The sequence below is a fragment of the Hermetia illucens genome, chromosome 4 (genome assembly GCF_905115235.1).
Source record: "Hermetia illucens chromosome 4, iHerIll2.2.curated.20191125, whole genome shotgun sequence".
NCBI lineage: Eukaryota > Metazoa > Arthropoda > Insecta > Diptera > Stratiomyidae > Hermetia > Hermetia illucens.
In genome coordinates this window covers 112,617,302-112,636,441 of record NC_051852.1, presented here as the reverse complement: position 1 = coordinate 112,636,441, position 19,140 = coordinate 112,617,302, and the positions used below count along the sequence as shown (strand labels likewise).

General features: G+C 37.3%; 1 protein-coding gene across 1 annotated transcript in view; it reads right to left on the bottom strand.

Moving 5' to 3' along the window:
* LOC119653725 (transcription-associated protein 1) overlaps positions 1-18,867 on the bottom strand; it is a 32,325-nt gene extending 13,458 nt beyond the window's left edge. Inside the window, exons 1-24 of the mRNA XM_038058633.1 lie at positions 18,699-18,867; positions 18,260-18,567; positions 13,862-14,047; positions 13,607-13,801; positions 13,386-13,552; positions 13,213-13,309; positions 12,900-13,038; positions 12,465-12,837; positions 12,330-12,408; positions 8,982-9,128; positions 8,704-8,925; positions 8,225-8,641; positions 7,967-8,167; positions 6,510-7,899; positions 4,207-4,502; positions 3,746-4,078; positions 3,567-3,682; positions 3,222-3,317; positions 2,993-3,158; positions 2,665-2,934; positions 2,464-2,595; positions 1,915-2,397; positions 1,556-1,862; positions 1,299-1,458 (exon numbers count right to left, since the gene is read on the bottom strand). Coding sequence (XP_037914561.1) covers positions 1,299-1,458; positions 1,556-1,862; positions 1,915-2,397; positions 2,464-2,595; positions 2,665-2,934; positions 2,993-3,158; positions 3,222-3,317; positions 3,567-3,682; positions 3,746-4,078; positions 4,207-4,502; positions 6,510-7,899; positions 7,967-8,167; positions 8,225-8,641; positions 8,704-8,925; positions 8,982-9,128; positions 12,330-12,408; positions 12,465-12,837; positions 12,900-13,038; positions 13,213-13,309; positions 13,386-13,552; positions 13,607-13,801; positions 13,862-14,047; positions 18,260-18,532 — 6,245 coding nt within the window. The 5' untranslated portion in view covers positions 18,533-18,567; positions 18,699-18,867. The remainder of the gene's footprint in view (positions 1-1,298; positions 1,459-1,555; positions 1,863-1,914; positions 2,398-2,463; positions 2,596-2,664; positions 2,935-2,992; positions 3,159-3,221; positions 3,318-3,566; positions 3,683-3,745; positions 4,079-4,206; positions 4,503-6,509; positions 7,900-7,966; positions 8,168-8,224; positions 8,642-8,703; positions 8,926-8,981; positions 9,129-12,329; positions 12,409-12,464; positions 12,838-12,899; positions 13,039-13,212; positions 13,310-13,385; positions 13,553-13,606; positions 13,802-13,861; positions 14,048-18,259; positions 18,568-18,698) is intronic.
* Positions 18,868-19,140: the final 273 nt, after the last annotated feature.

The following is a 19,140-nucleotide window of genomic DNA, read 5'->3' as shown; positions in this document are numbered from 1 at the left end:
GCTTGACCACCTCATTTTCCACAAAAGACAACTATAGAGGGAGGCACAAGGCCGGAAATTTTAATGTCCAAAACGAAAATCGAGAACTTTTCAAACACAATGGACGAGGAAGCCTGCATGGAACTGCAGTTAGACCAGCCTTATAAAACAACAGTTTCACGTAGACAGCTCTCGAACACACAGAAGGAAATATTTAAGACCGATCCGTGCATGGAAATGGCAAAAGTTGATACTGGTATTTAAAGTTTGTAACCTCCAGCCGAGTTATCTTCTTACAGACAGATAAATCGTCTAGGCACAATGGGGAAAATGTTGATGAGGATAATTTGCAAAATAATGTTCCCGGTTGTTGACGGCAAAATATGTCTTTCAAATCAACTGTATGGATTCCGTGACGCCAGATCAACCATTTATGGGATCAAATTTGTTACTGCCTTGGCCAACAATTCATTTCTCGAAAATGGCGGTACACTAATGTATTGTGCGGTGGTGACGTTGAAAATGCATTTAATTGGGCCAATGCCTGGTGCGGAAGTCATTGGCGGCAATTGGCATTGCCAACTTTCTCGCTGCTATTACCAGACATATGAAAGAAGGAAGGTTGTGGCATGACCCGGATGATCAACCAAAGAGTACGGCGCCTCCGGGCTAGGCTCACTGATGTGGAACATTATGTACGGTGGTTTTACTCATGTTCCGATTTTGAAGGAGGGGGTTTGTCGAAAATGTAGTCGTGGTTGCAAAGCATCTCGATAAAATTGAGTTATACTCATGCGAAGCAATCAATACTGTTAAAACTTGGTTCAAGAACGCTAGATTGACACTTGCGGAGCAAAAGAGCGGACATATTTCTTACGATCAGAGGCCGTAAAAGCATTAGGAATCATTATTTCCTGCGGGCCAATCAACAGATACTAGGCTTATCTAGGCCAGTGTTATTTTCCGAAGATTACTGCCTCCTTAAAAAGGGGTCATCCATCGGTACTGACTACCGAAATCCAATTTCCGATAATATCCGCCGTAATTATCGTCAATAACTAAAAATAGACTACAAATGTTGTTGAAAAGAGAACTGAATTTATAATCAATGATCAATTAAGAATCATGAAGAGTAGGCGCGGGGTTTCCACATCCATAAAAAATAACAGATTTGAATTCTTATTTATATATACCACTTCTAATTCAAGGAAATCTACATATAAATGAAGTGAAGTGAATTGAATTCAATAGTGAAGTCTTTGGAAAAAGCTTATAACGAATGACAGACAAGAATCAATATGAATACACAAAATACCTACCTTCGAGACAGACTTTCCCCTGGCGAGGCAATACCTGGCGTTGTTTGAAGGTCATTTACTTGACATGCAAGACGAATCAAAAAGTTGAGCACAGTGTCGCAATGGACTTTGTCAATAGGTCGACTTGCAGCTTCTATTTTTGCTTGACTTCGTGAGCTTCCTGTATGTAACGATAAGAAAAATATGGAGATTTAATAATCAAGAAAAATCAATTGCTTTCACTACTGTTTTTGTGATAAATTCAATGTGAATCGTACCTGCAACTGGTTGCTGTTGTGGAACAGTTTCACCTGTTGCTAACTTCTTCCTATTTTCATAAGGATCATCAGGAATTGTGCGCTTTATTGCTCCAGAAGCACCCACTTTGACTTCCCCAGCATTCTCATCATCGCCCTCAGATCCAGCTGTTTCGTCCTTAATTCTTTGTAATTCCCATTTGATTATCACCTCTGCTAATTCAACAGCAAGTTTTCTGTAGTCGATTGATGAAGTCGTAGGGAATCCAAGGCGTTGCATATAATTAATCATATGCTGAACTAAGTGGTGGCGAACAGGGTAATATACCTATAGAAGAGATTTAAGTCAAATAGCTATATCATAAAGCCTTCCCACGCACCTTATAATGGCGAACAATCAACTGCAAAATGTGAAACAACTGTTGCATTGAGTGGCCTTCCTCTACAATTATTTTCTTTGTCCAATGAGTGAGCATTGTGTTTTCATCTTCCATTCGTAAAGGCATAGCCGGTGTAAGTACATCTAATGCTTGACGTACAACAGGTCTCGCTTCCAATGCATGTCCTTTCAACAAGGAATGGAATACTTGCAAAATGATTTTCTTGTGGATTGCAAGACGTGCAATTATATGCGCCAATAAAAGATGCCCATGATATCTTGCTGTAGGGTCCACACAATTTTTGCTTAGCAGACACGGCCAAGCGAATGTCATGAGGCGTCGCAATTTGTTGCCTTGACGTTTGTTGTTGGCATCACCATCGTGAATATGCGGTGAAGCTCTCTCTACTAAAAGGCAAGCGAATTGGAGTAAAGCAATTCGAACGCAATCCTCATTTGCAAATGGTTTTTCTGGATCGAACACCTGCATTTACATGAAAGTAATACATTTTCTAAATAGCAATTCATGGATCTTTCTTTTTTACTATACCTTACTAATAAATACGGAAACCACATTGTTATCATCTTCGTGGTAGGGTGCTGGGGGAGCACCAATCAATTGGTTGCCCTCTCCCTTGTCAAAACTAACCGCAAAAGAAGGTATCAGTACCGTTGTCAAAATCTACAAAAAATAATCAAGTGTAAATGTATACTGTGTCTGTAGGAATGATCATTAACACCATTGACTCACCTTGGCTTTCAATTCTTCCGACAATGCAGGATTGTTGAAATTATCGACGAAATGGAAGAAAGCCTTACGCTTCCATTCAACTGGATAAGTTTGTGCCACCGTATTCTGTAGGAAATCTCGTAAAAATTGAAAATCTGGCACAAAATGCAAACATAGAGCGCGCAACAGTTGAAACAGAAGCTCAATATCGTGATTGTTGTTTGAAAAGTGGAACAATAAAACTTTGCCCACAAGATGCCATAAATCGCAAGCTACAGACAGTTCGATTGTCTAAAATTAAACAATAAAGCATAATCCATATTCAAAGATTCTTAAAGAAAATCCTTACGCTATAGAGATCGTTCATCCATAGATGCCGCAATGCCGAAACTATTCCATCTTGGGTAGCTAACCACTGATCATTGAACTCAATAAGGGTATGAACAATCAGGACAGCTTGGTGTTGTGCTTCATAGCGTTGTTGCACGCTATACGACTGCAGTGATTGTTGATTACTGGAAAAGGAGTTAGAAATGAATTTAGTATGATTTTCCGTGAATGTGCATAAAAGGACTTACTTGCTGTGTATAAGCTGCATCAATCGAACCTTGTTCTTTTGCATAACATCGCGGAAGGGCAACCCATCTTTGTGCTTAATGAGATACATCATGAACCTGTGAAACGAATTATTTTTTAACTTTTATTGTCACAAATTTTAAAAGTGAAATGAGAATCCTATTAACTGAAGTGAATGGAAAATTTACAAGTAGATCGTCAAATTTGCAACTAAAATCAAAATCCAAATAATTCGTCTAATATAACTCCTAATGTACCACTAATGCAATAAAAATATCTCTCAACTCCGATTCCCAAATGAAACACCAACAGATGCCATTCATCAATCGTTTGATGAGTCAACTTACCTGTTCCATTGTCCGTTGACAACGTTATTATCAGCCATAAACAAATTTATTGTTTCAGTAGGATATCTCAGTAGAAACTTAAATAGTGGCTCTCGATACGGACAGGACGGTTCAATCTTTAAAGAAGAAATATTCATATTTTATACTAGTTAAATACATTTTTCAACATCAATACATACCAATAAGCTTTTCTCAGTAGTCAAAACAAGCTGACAAAGACTATCGATAAACTTTGATGATGCCGCTGGAATTTGATGGAAGATCCCAATTATAGTTGTGATTTTCTGTTCAAAATCACCCGTTTTCGCTACAGCTAGGAAATTTTTGCCTTTATGAGTCTGTATCGATATTTCCGACATTTTTTGTACTAATTGCAATAATTGTTCGCAGAATTTCTCATTGAACATTGACGGGAAAAGTTGCGTTAAGTAAGACAATCGTTTCGTTCCATTCAATGTAAGGTTTCGATAGTCTCCAAGCGTTATGAGAAGCGGTCGCATGTTCGTGTTCACCTAAAGTCGAAGTTACACATGAAAAAGTTTACAATTAATATAGAAATATCCACGAAACTTTATTCGCCACAAATGCTCTACTTTTGGAACCTAGAAGCTGAATAATATTAAGTTATCCTTAAACTCACCACTTCCTTATCAATTCTAAAGCCTGATATAAATTTCTGCATACATTCAAATGCAGCTTCCTGCAATTCCGGGTTGTTTTTCTCTAAAACTTTGAATAATATCGAACGAATTTTATCACGATATTCTCCGTCCGTTATATAATGGCACGCTGCTAATGCTCGAAGCGCACTCTTGCGAAGTGGCACCAAATTTGTCACGTGTTTATAGCAATCTAATTTGATCAAAGTGGAGTCCTCAGCTTCGCTCAATGTAATTAACTCATGGAAGAATAGCTTATGGAAATTGTCACTTAGATCTGTAAGAAAGGAAATTAGAATAAAGTAAGATAAAGGAAGAACATTCAATTAACTCCGGCACCATTATAACACTAAACATACTACTCAAAATATACAATAGGCAAGACCGTTCGGAAAGATAGAATCGAAGAAACCTTTTTTGAATCCTTTATGAAAATCTAGATTCCTTCTGAATATTCGAAATTTTGTATATACAAATTCAAACAGTTAACGAGACGTAATAATTCGAGTCACCAGATTAGACGTCATCCCTGTTGAATAGCGTGCATGCCAATACTAATGTCGCCACGTCAAACTGGTCGTAAATCGATCAACTGAAGTTCCGTAAATATATAATTGCTGTGTAGTGGAAATTCAGCCTAATGACTGCGTCTGCACAGCTCTCTACTCCACATCAAGATGTTTTTGATAGAATACCATTTAAAATACTACAAATGTTTAAAAAGAAGGTTAATCCCAGAGATACCCTGTTTTAAAAACTTAACTAGTGAGTGCAAATCAATTATATCATTGAACCCTCAAAGAACAGCAATGCTACCTGTAAAGCTTATGCCCCACTGAATCTATCGATTATCCTTTCTGCAGAGCCACCGACCAGACGGACACATCTGCTTGTTTTCATACCGAGTCATGAGCCTCGGTCAAATAGTATTAGATTCGAAGACGGAGACAAACACGGGGGTTGTTGCAGTCCCCATGCATTAATGGGCAGAGACAGAACTGTGAAGGAAAAGTGCAGGCTTCTTGGGAAATCCTGGAAAGATGCATGCAAAAGGGAAGTGTACAATTTTTTCTCCCCGAATATAGTCATGATATCAAATTAAAAGTTTCGATCCGTACTTTCCGAAGTCAGTATTAGTTTTGGCATTAGTTGGAGAGGAGAAAAGTAGGGAGGTCCGAAAAGGATCAGTTACTTGAAACACCCGTTCTCAGAAACTATCCAAAACAAATATCTGAAAAGAAATGTGGTGGTCCATGGACATGGCATCTTATATATAAGCAATACTAAACACCTTTCACACTTGAAGCGTGCAGCTTCCCGTTTCCTGGTTATATAATTGCAAATACGACGTTGTTTTTTTATTATATTTAACGTAAAACCCGCACAATTTAAGCCTAAGGTAGACCAACGCTAAATTTTTGTTTGGGATCCACTTGATATCGGACAAGGCCAATTGGAAAGTAGCTTACTCTCTATTTCTATGGGCCAATTTTTTTTGAGCTTATCGCCAAGGTATTTAAAATAGACGAGGACCGTGGACTAGAAAAATAGATGCGGTCTAAGGATCTATTACTTAACTTTTCGAAAAGCTGGAAGATTTCAGAAATTATTATGATTACTAAAACCGGTAGGATCAGATTCACGTCACTTCCTACAAGCCGAAATGACTCCTTTAAAAATCATTTGTTTCCAAAATCATACTTTTTTTAGTGAAACTATTGATCAGCATCACAGCATCATCTGACACTGGAGACTAAAAAATATTGCTTGACGACCATTTTGGATGTAGCATCCTTCGAAGAGATAGAACACGAACGTTTGATTTTCAAGATAAACAATAAAAACAGATGTTTTTATAGAATGCCAACTCAAGATGAAATATGAAAACTTCATATCGCCTGAACATTCAAAATCACTCAACTCAGATCTACCAACGGACCCGAACTTGACAGCCTCAGCATTTGCAGTTGATATCGCCATTTCAAGTATGCATTCCGATCTTTAGGTAAAGAAATCCAAGTCTTGCCTTGTTGTCTTGTTGAAAAACAAAAAGATCAGTACCTAATTCCAGCAGGATATCGAATAATGGAGTCACCTGACACAGTATATAGTGAAAATTATTATTTTAAACGGGCTGAGATCAAACCTACATCCTTATTTAGAAACCTAACGAACCGAGGCCTGCAAGAAACTGTAACTTATATTTACCTAAAGATACATAAAAACTGGGGCATCAATCCTACTAGAAAGACAAACATAATCATTTAACATAACGAGTACTTACCAATTGTGAACAGTCTTGGTTCCAACGTGGTACAGAACGTATTTCCATCCATTAGACCAATTTGGGCACTGGCTGGCTGATGTCGGAACAGATGTTTCCTAGGTGGTATTATATCCACTAAAACTTCCCGATGGGGATCCATTACTTCCGTCACAGTTTTATTTTGCAATTCGGCAATTAAACGCAAAGAAGCCATCGCTTGTTCCCTTACTAGTGTATTTGGACTTGTCACTTGTCGCACTAATTCGTGAATAACTTCATACATTGCCTTATTTTGAGTATCAACCAACTCTTTGTTTTTACAATCTTTCAAAGGCTCCATGCATATACGAAGCATATTCTCTAAGTAATTTTTAGCTACATCTATTGCTCCACTAGATACCTCTCCAGCCAAATCCATAATGACAAACATAAATGCTTTCAAAAATACGAATAAATGTTGGTACAGCCAACGCATTGCCATGTGCTTGTACAAACATTTCAATGCTTTACAACCACCCATCTTTGCATACCATGGACGTTCATAGCAAAGAGCAGACATTCTTTCAGCTAAGTACTGCATCAAAGGTAAACGACAAGCCCGCTCTTTATTACCCATGATTTGCGTAGCCGTCTCCAAAATTAATAGAATACATAATTGTCCCGGCTTGCATAATTCTTTTTCTTCGTGGCCCATGCAAACGGCCAACGCATCAATCAACACTAGGGGATCGATGCTACTATTCATAACATAGTGTTTATATGGGAAAGGACCAGCCTGTTGAGCTATTGCCACCATAGTATAGTGACGCACCACCGCGACCATTATTGGAAAAACTGACTCCCGCAGTTCTTTCGTTGCCGCGGCAACAATCATTCCAGTCAAAGCAGTTTGATGTGTTTTACGCGCTTGGACTTCTTGCGATTTATATTGCGCTGCTCGGAAGGTGCCGATATTGCCTTCCACAAAAGTAGGATGCATAAATAGTTTCTGCAAGGTGTGTTTGTCGTCCTCTAGACAAGCCGATGCAGCTAGGAAGCAACGTATAACTTCCCAACTTTGCTTGCGATAGAATGGGTCTGTTGTATTCGAGTTCAAAGCATTGAAGGCGGTCTCAATGACCATATCAACAGGGAATTCGATTGGTTTTCGATGTTCCTGGAAGTAGGCAATTATCGCTGGACTTAGAGTGTCTTTATCGTGATATTCCAGTCGTTGAGGTTCAATCATCATTTTTCTGTTGCCACCGCCAAATTTACCCAAAACTCTAAAGGCTACCACAGCAGCGCTGTCTTGATTGCGCAAAGTCCGCCAAAGAGCTTGCATTAAATCAGCTCGAACTGGTTGAATGTGATCGTAAAGAAAATCTGGTTGAAGATTATCTACGCAAAGTTCTAAAGTACGAAGACCCTGCAAAAAATATATTGTTCAAACAAATTCGAACAAACTACAAATAGAAAAAACTTGTTTCCCTTACTTGACTGATCAATGTATGCGACCCATTCAAAGCAGACACCAATGGATCCATAAGCATTGGCAAATAGGGTAAAAGAGATGATAGTCGTACTGGCACTGTTAGGCATAGCTCCACAAAAAGATCTTTCATATGTTGTTTATGAAAACCACTTTGCAATCGATTTAATCCTTCCAATAAATTAGGCAGCAACGGTAAGAATTCCTGAAACATGTGAAGATCCATAAAACTATTCTCCGAAACAATTCTATTCAAACTTACCTGATAAAGCAGATCGTGGCTTCCCCCGCCAATGGACCTGAACAAAGCTCGCAACAGTAAAAAGTAGTTATACGGCTCTTTCGCTGTCATCGCTAATTCCATTGAACGATTCACAATATTATGCAAATGCGGACGAAGCATGTGTTCATTTTGAGCAGCAAATAAACTAACACTTCCAAACACCAATTTGAAAAGCCGAAGGTATAAATTCGATCTTTCCAAATTAGAACCCATCTCTTCCATCCTTTCTAATAAATATTCAACTAATACTGTTGCGAATAGTGGTGACGTAGCAGGATTGGCAAGAAATGAGTTAGCGATAACTTGAAGTGCAGAATTTTTGTAGATTCGTTCCACCATGAAATCGATGGTGTAAGCAAATATTTCTTGAAAGTTTTGACTATTCATCATCAGAAACTAAAAATTCATTTGAACAACGTCAGCTAATGTATTAAATAAATGTACAAAAAACAACTTACCACACCACTAAAGTGCTCAAGTACTTCTTTTTCCTCTTTAGATCGTGGTACTTGGCCAGCCATTTTCATTTGATTTGCATTTTGACCAACAGTGGGCACATTTATTGTATAGATATCTAACGCTTCCAAGGCCCACTGCACAAGGTCAATAAAAATGAGTACTTCTTCCGGTTGGAATAGTTTTGTTTGTTGGCCTTGTGGGATTATATCAGTGAGGGGAGACTGAAAATGTAAAATATGTCAGTTGTTACGAAATCAAAAGGTTGATTGAAAATTACCCTGCAACTAGCACATCCCCATGTAATTGTCTTGATACCGCCAACTAAGGTTTTTACCAAGCTTCTGTACTCAGTCACACTTAAATTATTTGGAGGTGGTATTCCTATGCTACTCAGTTTGAACGTTTGATCAGTTGGCGGAACATCCTAGAATGAAATGATATTAATGAAATTTCCATCTTCGTAATGAGAACTGGCTTTATTTAAAGCTGACTACAACTTTAAACTTACTTCAATTTTAACAAGGACGATATATAGAATAAGAACACTGAATGTATGCATTTCAACTTTTTAGTCTAGATTTTGCGATGAAATTCTTAAACAAGTTGGAAAACGAAAGCTCGACGCTTCAGGTATTATTTTTTATGTAAGAATATTTGGGTACACGATGTTTCCATCTATAAATAGTTAATATCCGATATTGAATTCTAGGTGGTACTGACATTCTATCCCGTAGCGAATTTATTATTAATTTGGCGCAAACGAGCACCTTTGATCTAATGTCACTTTACTATTAATAATCGTTGGCGCAACAATCCATGTTGAATTAGGGCCTTGAAGTGTGTTAGAGCACTTCATTCAAGACCGTCACGGTACACTACAAGATTACAGTATCCTGTAGGAGGCAATATGGTCAGCATTGCATCGCTCGAAATTATTACCCTGATTTGACTCAAGTACTCATTCACAGCTAAGTCGACTGGTATCCGACTGCCCACTGCTACCAGAGAGATTTGAGCCGCGACCTTCCGTATGACAGTCTTGTGCTGTAACCACCCAGCTATCCGGACACTTTGCTATTAATAGTAGGATTTCCACCACACTATTAGCTTCGTATTAAAACCTATATTACAAAAAAAAATCTCCACGACATTGGATTTGCTTCTTTGTAGTTTCGTTTAGAGGTAGTCCGTACGAAAGAGAGTTTGTTTTCGAAATGAATGTCCATAAAGATGTCGGATGTCCTCAGAGAGCTAGCTTCGCGATTTCGGCGAAAGTTACGTGGATGGTTTCTAATGGTGGTCCCCATGACGCAACTTATGACCTGGACCGTTTCAGTTAAGTCTTTGAATGGCGTACGATTTCTTGATTGTAAATAGTTCACACTCGCTTACAAGCCGAAAGGCCAATGAATTATATCAACTACATTACAATCAGTAATATATTAAGCTACATTCTAAATATACACAATAAAAGCAGCACAAACATCGAGCTCGAAAGAAACATCCCATAATTGCCCCCTCATTAAAGTGATACACAAGGCGTATGGGATCATTTGCAGCTACTCCATTTCGGAATCCGCGGATGAGACATAATGTGGAAACTACTACTATGCACCTTAGTTACCAGCTGGTATAATATATAGTATTTCAGCACCTAAAGGACTTCCCGTGCAGTTTGGAAACCACTTCCCCTATTCTGCGCAATGTGTTTCGGGGGCGATTCATTCGCTGGCAATACTGGAATAGTGAATTCTACTGCATGAAATTGCCAGCAAAAGATCCTCTGCCATTTTCGCCTTCTGATCAACACGTCGACGAGATTATAGCCCGTATGGGGGACCAGAGTATCTAGATGATACGACGCAGATATGGATTAAAGCTTAAGTAACAGTAATGATCACTTTCAATGTTCTGCTCCCATATAACATCATAAAGAGAATAATGATGCGAAACAGCCTCAACTTGATTTTGACGTTTGGATAGTTGTATGTCCAAAATTTGAACAATACAATTGAAGAGGAAGAGATTGTAGGAATCCTAATCGGATGGCATCGATAGCTTTTGGATATATGTCTCCTGTTCAGAGATTTTTAATGATTTCACCGTTTTGATTGTCATTCATACCGCGGTTCAGTTTTTTTTACTATCAGATTTAATGCTGTGGAAATAATAAACTTACAGCATTGTGCCAAAACACACGTGATGGCGCGATGATTAAGAGCCTAGGTGTTGCTTTGAGTTCGTATCCCAGTCGTCGTGGGTGTCAAGTTTTCATCTTGTGTTTGGCTCGCTACTGTGAGCTTATCACTGGTATAGCGTTAAGTGTGATGGTAGTGAAACTGAAACCCCGTACTCCACCAAGGAGTGAACAGGAAACACTAATCGTGGTAACACGAAAACGATCACCAACATCCAAGACTAACCGGGATTCGGGGCAACTAAATTGAGAGGCACCAACTCGGTGAGGGTACAAAATTCACTTAATAGGCCATATTTCTCATAACTTCCAATAAATATTCCTAATAGTTCACTTTCACAACTGTTGAGCTACGATGCTGAAATTCGGAGGGAATGTCAGTTATGAGCAAAGAAATAAAATATAAGAACTATAGCTAACAGCTGTAGATAACCCTGCTTTTGATCAAAGTAATATTTTAGTTTTCAGATTTCATGAGGTGCATCTGCACACATATGAATGCAACAGAAAGCCTTTTGGTATTCTTTAATATAAACAGCAACTGAAAGACACGAACTCCGACACTATTGTCTTTCTGCATACCATTCTCCCCGTTATCCACAGGTCACAGAACAGTTGAGAAGAAATCAAATAAAATATTTAAGAAAACCGCTGCCGTTTTTGCTTTACCAAATATTAACTATTTGCAAAAATATAATAATAAATAAAAATAAAACTCAATCGTCAATCAATCAAGTAGTAGAATGATCCATTATTACTTCAATCTAAAATATGGATTTATGAATTGTATGAAAAATTTTCTACTTAGTGAACTAACAGTGAGGAGAAGAATTTTCACTTAATTTACACCTGAGAAGCTTATAAAGCAGCGACCACAAAACTTGCGTCGAAATATGCACCAACGAAATATTCCCGCGTTAAAGCGACCTACTTCGTGTTACGGTTGACGGAGCCTGCTTTAGCATTTAGAGCCTTCCTTGTCTTCAAAAAGTAATGAACGTCCTAAGGGTTTAACTTGAGTACCCGCCATGTAGGCATTAGTGAATGGTCCTCTTCGGACACGAATTGATTTATTAACCACAATTAGCCCCACCATGATTAGCGCATCGATGCAAATTTATACTTGAGAATTCAAAATGTCCAATCGGAATGGCTTCAATTCTTGCGCAGGATTTTGCTACCAAAAAATTCGACTATGTTCGACATCAGTAAATAGACTGAATTTCTGTTACTTTCGTCGACCTTGGTAGACGAGCAGAAAATCCGAGCATTCCGTTAAAAGATATTGGAAAATTAAATGCACATATTATGTTCACATAATCGCGATCGTACCTCTATGTTGAACTGACTTGATATTTTAAATAATTGGGTACATGTCTGAAGTTAATTCTACAGAATAAGTTACTGAAAACTAGATATTAAACTTACCAATAAAGGATCCTTCGCTCCGTCTGTTGCGTTTATTTGCTGACCTTGAGTATTCGTTTGTTCTGCCTTCATTGATTTCCTGTTGAAAAAAAAATTGTTAATGTGAAAGGCTCAACTGAAATAAATTTTACTTACCATTTCGCCATAATTTGTGGCAATTGCACCTTTGCTATAGTCTTAAACTTCAATGCAAATACTTTCAATAACATAATCAAAAGATCTCGGGCTTTTGGCGAATCAGTTTCACTACGTAGACGAATGCAGTCTACCAAATTCAATAGTAATTTGCATGACATTGTTTGGATACTAGTTGCCAAAGATTCATCGTGAACATTTTTGGAAAATAAATTAGCGGCTTTTTCCAGAACTTGTAAGCTCAAATGTTGGCGGACATGGTGCGCCAAGTCCGCCAATGTCGAGTATGCTAGTGGTCGAATTGTATCGACTGTTACACCTTTCCCAATTAACATTTCTTCATCGAAAAGACGCTCAATTGTTGGAACAAATTCTAATAATATGAATTAAATTGTTATACGCAAGCAACTATGAACAAAGTTTAATGGAATTTACTTAATCTCAAATCCGTGGCGAATATATGACGGGCAGCAACCAGAAGTTCTTTGCGTAAATTCGCAGCTTCTTTCGGACATAGCTGCATAAGACTGATCATGCCCTTCACAACGGAAGCGGAATGGTTTGCAATTTGATCCTGGAAATTAACATAAACTTGTAAAGTGCATGCTTTTTCCACAGAACATCAGTTTCCAATATAAATAAAAAAATCAAAAAACATAAAATTTACTTTTCAACAGTACGTTCAGAAATTATTCTTTAAGCCAATATGAATTATAAAATAGAACAAATAGACAAATTTAAAAATTACCTGAAAAAGACGGATGATGTACGCTAAAAACGAAAGAGTCTTAATTTGTGCTCCCATGAAGTCAACAAATATTTCTTTGTTAAATGTCGGTGAAAGCCTAGCAATGATACGTAATATGAAATACAAAATCATTGTTGCAAAATACAGCGATAAAAATTCAAATTTAAATGTACCTTTGTTCGATGGGTGGTGCTAAGGTGATTGTTTCCATTATATGAGGTATAAACTCCTCTACCTCTTGATGAACCAATTGCTTATAAATTTGATACATCAGAACAACAATGATTGGAAGCTCCTGAAGTACTTTCAAAGAGAGCAGCCCTTTTGGCAATAAATTATACTGTAACAGCAATAAATTTACATTCTAATCAATCAAAAAATACTGAGAACATACCGCTGGCGAAGCAGTTCCGCCCTCTGTTTTTTCAATCTGGATTGTTTTCGCCGTATATGCTTCGGATAAAATTTGCTCTAAATTCAGTTCCTTCAAATCCTTAACTACAATTGGAGTAGAGGGTTCGAAAATTTTTGACATATGTTTAGGCAATTCCTTGTAAATGTCTTTGACGAATGCTAAAAAGTGTTGGATCTAACGACAAGAGGAAACGGATAAACCATGTTTTTATGGATTTTAAAAAGAAAAAATTACCTCCGTATTATAAGATGGTCGAAAGTGCTTGTGCAATTCGATAATTATCCGAAGACATACCAAAACATTTTCTTCGTTATCAGTACGTAGTAGTTTTAGCATCAGGGAAATGATTGGTTTCACATAGGGTCTCAGTGTTTCAGATATCGGAAGGCGGTGGATCATCTCTAATATTAACTTGCGCACCTGAAAATCATTTTTAGCAAATTAGATTGGAAGACAGAGAAAATTAATTTTGAACTTTATATATCTATTTAGATAAGTAACCTTTCAATACGAGAGCAAGTAAACGGAGAATAAAGAGATATTTATACCCAACTATTCAGCGCTCAAATTCTCTTCAAGATTTTCAGACACTTTTAAAGAATTAAAAACAAAAACCACTTTTAATACCGATAAATAGTACAAATACTGCTCGGCTAGCACTTTTCTGTATTATTCCCCATTATACCAGGCAACGCCTAAAAAGTTGCTAACATATCCCTTGATAATGCCGAAGTGGCTCCGGCAAAGGTCGGAATAGAAATATAGAAAAAACTGAAACACAATTTTTGATCTCAGCTTGGATATAAAATATCTGTAGCTACTCTAAACTGCAAGCACATGACGAAGTAATGGTCCTGCTAGTCCTTTAACCACGATGGAACTATTATTAAATTTGATATAAATGGGCTCGCATTCATTTGTTGCTGGAGAACTTTTAACAGGAACTGAAAATGAATATTTCATAACAGAGTTCTCCATGGCCCAAACTTAGAAACCACAAACAAGGCGAGACGCTGACAACAAATTCCCTTTAGCAACAAACTCTTATGGAGCCTGGGTAAAAGGCTCAGATCAGTTTGAAATGATAAAAACTTAAGACGATGGAAATTGGATTATTCTCTTTGAATTTGGAATGTAAAATCGTTAATCTCCAACGAGAAATATAACGAATCAAAATTAAAATTTTGAAAATCGAAAGAACGAATTGGTTCGGTTATGAAATCGAACAATCGAATCGAATCGAAAACAATTCAGAGTCACTTAGTAGACCTATTAGTTACACATTGGTCATATACACCCACACCAAACGCCTGTTTTGTATAAAAGCGGGAATAAGACGAAACAAAAATTACTCAACGTTATTGCCGTGCATTTGGAAAACCTACAAAGACCTTCCCAGAAAATTATCACTTGAATTTACAAAAAGCAAGAAGGGATTGAAAAATTACAGCTAGACCCTTCATGTAAGGAACCATGACAGTTCCGCTTGCACATGGTTAACAATTTTATTGTGCACTATTTTTCCAGAGCTTTTTACATAAATGATTTGATTTTGATTTGATTTGGATAGTACTGCATCGATAATACCCAACTTCATAAGCTTCGCACTAGGATTTCAACATACTTGAAAATGTGAAGGGGTTCACCAAAAACAGATACAAACAAGTCGGGAAACCAGAAGCTAGACGGTTCAGGTATGAAAGGTTTTGTGTAATTCTTTGGATGGACATTTGTACCTAGCTGGTATTCACTTATTCGATCCTGACATTCTTAGTTTGCAGTAAATTTGCACAAAGGCGACAAATTTCAGTACTACTATGACTTTGTAAGTAATAGTGCGGTCGCCACCAAACTTTGTAGTATCATTTGTATCATGGCCTATATAACTAATATGAACAGCAACTAAAAGACAATTGATTGCTCTGACACGACCTCCTCAATGCATACCATTCCCCCGTTGTCCGAATGGAGATCCAGGTCCAATTGAATTTTTGTGCCAACGATTATTATTATTATATATAACTGCAGAATTTTATGATATTCGGATGAACTTACGAGGGGTTTCCACTCATTTTTCGAAAAAATATTGTAATACAATAGAATATTGATAATTCGTATGGTCAACTGATGGGACTGCAGGTTTGATACAAATTATCGCGGTTACGCTTGGATGCGTCAGTTTGCTTACAACCATTGGCTAAAGCGTTTACGATTTGCTCCTGGTTAATAGAGAGATTAACTTTTTCGAAAGCATGATAATGTGTTACAACGGGTAACGAAAACAGAACTGAATTGTAAAAGAAAGAATTTTCTCTGGAGACCGGCAAATATGTACGAATTACCCGGATATATAGATAAATTAGGAACTTTATTAAAGCTAAAACTTATACCAGTTTCGGAAAATACTAATAAATTAATTATTTGATACTACACAAGGCTATATTCCTTGAAAATAAAAACACCGCCCTTTTTGCACCCCCTTAAACTCAATGTAGAACAATGTTACTGTTTGCTCTCTAGAATACAATACACCGCATGTGTGGGCCATCACAGTTCCAACCTTTCATGCCGTTTCTGAGAGAAGTGTGTCTGACAGAAAGGCAATGAAATAATATACACAAGTTTTAAAAAGTAATGGCTAAAAAGAAGCTTTCTCATATATGGCAGTATTTCACTCGATGTCAATTATTTTCTTTAATTTTTCAGTATTTTATTTCCATGGCTTAATATAAAATAAATTTCCACGAAATCGATAAGTTTAAACGGCTATAACTTTGATGCTAATAGCTGGATTTCGAAACGAAACTTTTCAGGGCTTGTGAAAGTACTAATTGAGTTCTTTCATATGATACCCCAACCGGGTACATAAGAAAAACAACTTTACATCCCCCCTTTGTAGATATGGTGAGCCCTCTTTAAACTTCTTGTAAATTTATCTCACTCACTGTATGCGTGTGATTTCATAGTTCACACATATCTCATAAATTTCGTTTGAATCGGTGCAGCAGATTCAGAGACAATTGGATGTTTCCAGTTTCGCTGCGACACCGGAACCTCGACGCTTCAAGTAGGAAAGGTTTTGTGTATTTCTTGTGTAAACATATTTGAGTGCAGAGTTGTTCCTGCTCTATGTTTAGTGGCCTGTTAAATTTCGGCGCAACGATTAACACTAAGCGCCCCTAACAACAATTGAATGATTTGAATTGCTGCTTGAAAAACAACGAAAATACCAAAAGGGTTAGCATAAGGTCATTTTCATTCATGAAAATGCCCAATCACATACCGCAAAACCGATTCATGGCGCATTGAAAACGCTCAGCTGGGAAGTTCTACGCCACGCCACTTTCTGGCCAGATTTGGCTCCTTCCAATTAACACTTGTTTGTATCGATGAAGTATGCGCTCACTAAACAGCGCTTGATTCGATGGAAGGGGAAAGGGGAGGGTTTTCACTGAGATGTAATCCACAATTTGCCCGAAAAATGAGGGAAATATGTAACTAACAATGGAACATACTTTGAATGAACCTTCTTTTATCATTCTTCATTCAGAGTTGTTAGCACTGATGAAGGGAACAAGTGGTTCCCGAAATACTGGTATTTGCAAGATCAATAAATATCACTAGCGACTAGAAAAATGCAAGTCATAATTATTCCAAATAATTTAATCGCTAGAAACACCGCGAAATTACATTTAGAGTAATATACTATTATTAGTTTTATTTAAACACATATAAATGCGAAGGATATTTTGAAGCCTGGACACGTATAAGGACAGCTTCATGATTTTTCGGTTGAGTAGTTTCTGAAAATGAGTCCGTGAGAGGAATGTTCAATTTATAGTCCTCTGAAGCCCAAATCCTTTCCAATAAATATCAAAATGATCCTCCACATGGCTATATTCGGTGACAAAAAAAATTTACATCCTTTTGCATGTATGTAGAAGGATGCAACTCACTGCATGCATGCATAGTTTCCTACCTTTCTACCAAATTTCCTATCAATCAGTACGACCGTTTATTTTACACAAAATCGTAAAAAGATTTGCACAATCACTGGTTAGCACTAATGTTGATTACTCTTGTAAGATATTAGTGCGTCAACTATACTGTGTCTCCAATGAAGCATAAAACTATTCTAATGAGATGCTCCTCAGACTGGACCGGAAATTCAGGTTTGCTCTCTAGAATACAATACTTAAATAAAAAAATCTTACTTATTAACCTTTTAACCTTTCATTAACTAAATTCGTAAATCCCCTTCCGCTCAAATGCCTTAACAATATAATCGTCAAGCGGTGGCTACGATGTGCCTAATCCGAGATATTCATTCGTGATAACTTTTCTCAAATCCTTCCTCGGAGGAGGCGAACAAAAATTATAAAACTAGTCCAAATAATTCACAATTTCTATCACGCCTCAATTTCTAATGGTCATTCTTATGACGAGTTTTTTTAGTTTCCCTGTTGCAACTTTTTACTTTCCTACTAACATAAAATTACATACGTAGCTAAAAATTAATCAACTCTCCGTTGCTGTGATTTCCCTCGTGTTTTAATATGGTCTACCCCGCATTAAACAAAAATAAAAAAAAAACAAAAGCATTCATAATCTCATTTGATCTATTTTCCTTACGTGTTGAGTTGTGTTCTCCAATATAAATTGTGGCTCGCCATCCTGTAGAATTTTTATGAATATTTTCATAGAATGCTCCAGAAATGGGGGATATGCCGTGCTCTGGACAATCAACTCGAAATTTTCACTCAATTCTTGTGCCGCCTTCAATTTAATTTCATCTTTTCCACTTGGGTCGGCCAAAATAGTTACATAGCTACGAAACGTATTCATTTGTGTCGCATCAATTTGCGGCACGTCCGGATTGGGCATTTGGATGTAATTGATCGACATCTTCACCGTTTTTCCAAGTTGCCTTGACGAAAAAGCTGAAATTCGAGAATATAAACAACTATATAGCGGAAAATTGTTTTCCCGGCCGTCGCATGACTATCACTTTGCAGAATTTCTAGGTTAACTTTACATAAAGGTAATTATTCGGGTAAACTTCATGTTTTACCTCAAAATGCCCTATGACAAATATTCTTTGAGACCCATTGAAGGAGCCTCTATTACTTTCACGCGCTTTTGACTCTACAAATAACACTTTTCCACTTTATTAAGACGAACTCCTCCGGAATAAGAACACAAGCGCGAATGGCGTCAATTAACTGTTAACTTATTGTCACTTGGATGTTGTGAATGCGCTACATATGTTTTGTGGATAATACGGGTTCCACATTGTGGACGCCGGTGAAGAGTATAGCATTCTAAATTGAACAGAGAAAAAAGCATAAACAAAAGCACATGTTGAAATTGTTTACATTTTTTCTATATGGATTTTGTTGTTGTTTCGAGGAATTATCTGACTGTTAGAAAAGTGAACGCAGCTGTTATAATAGATAAGAAAAGTTAACTCAAATGTAAGCGGGAAACGTAAGTTCTCAAGAAAATATGGAATT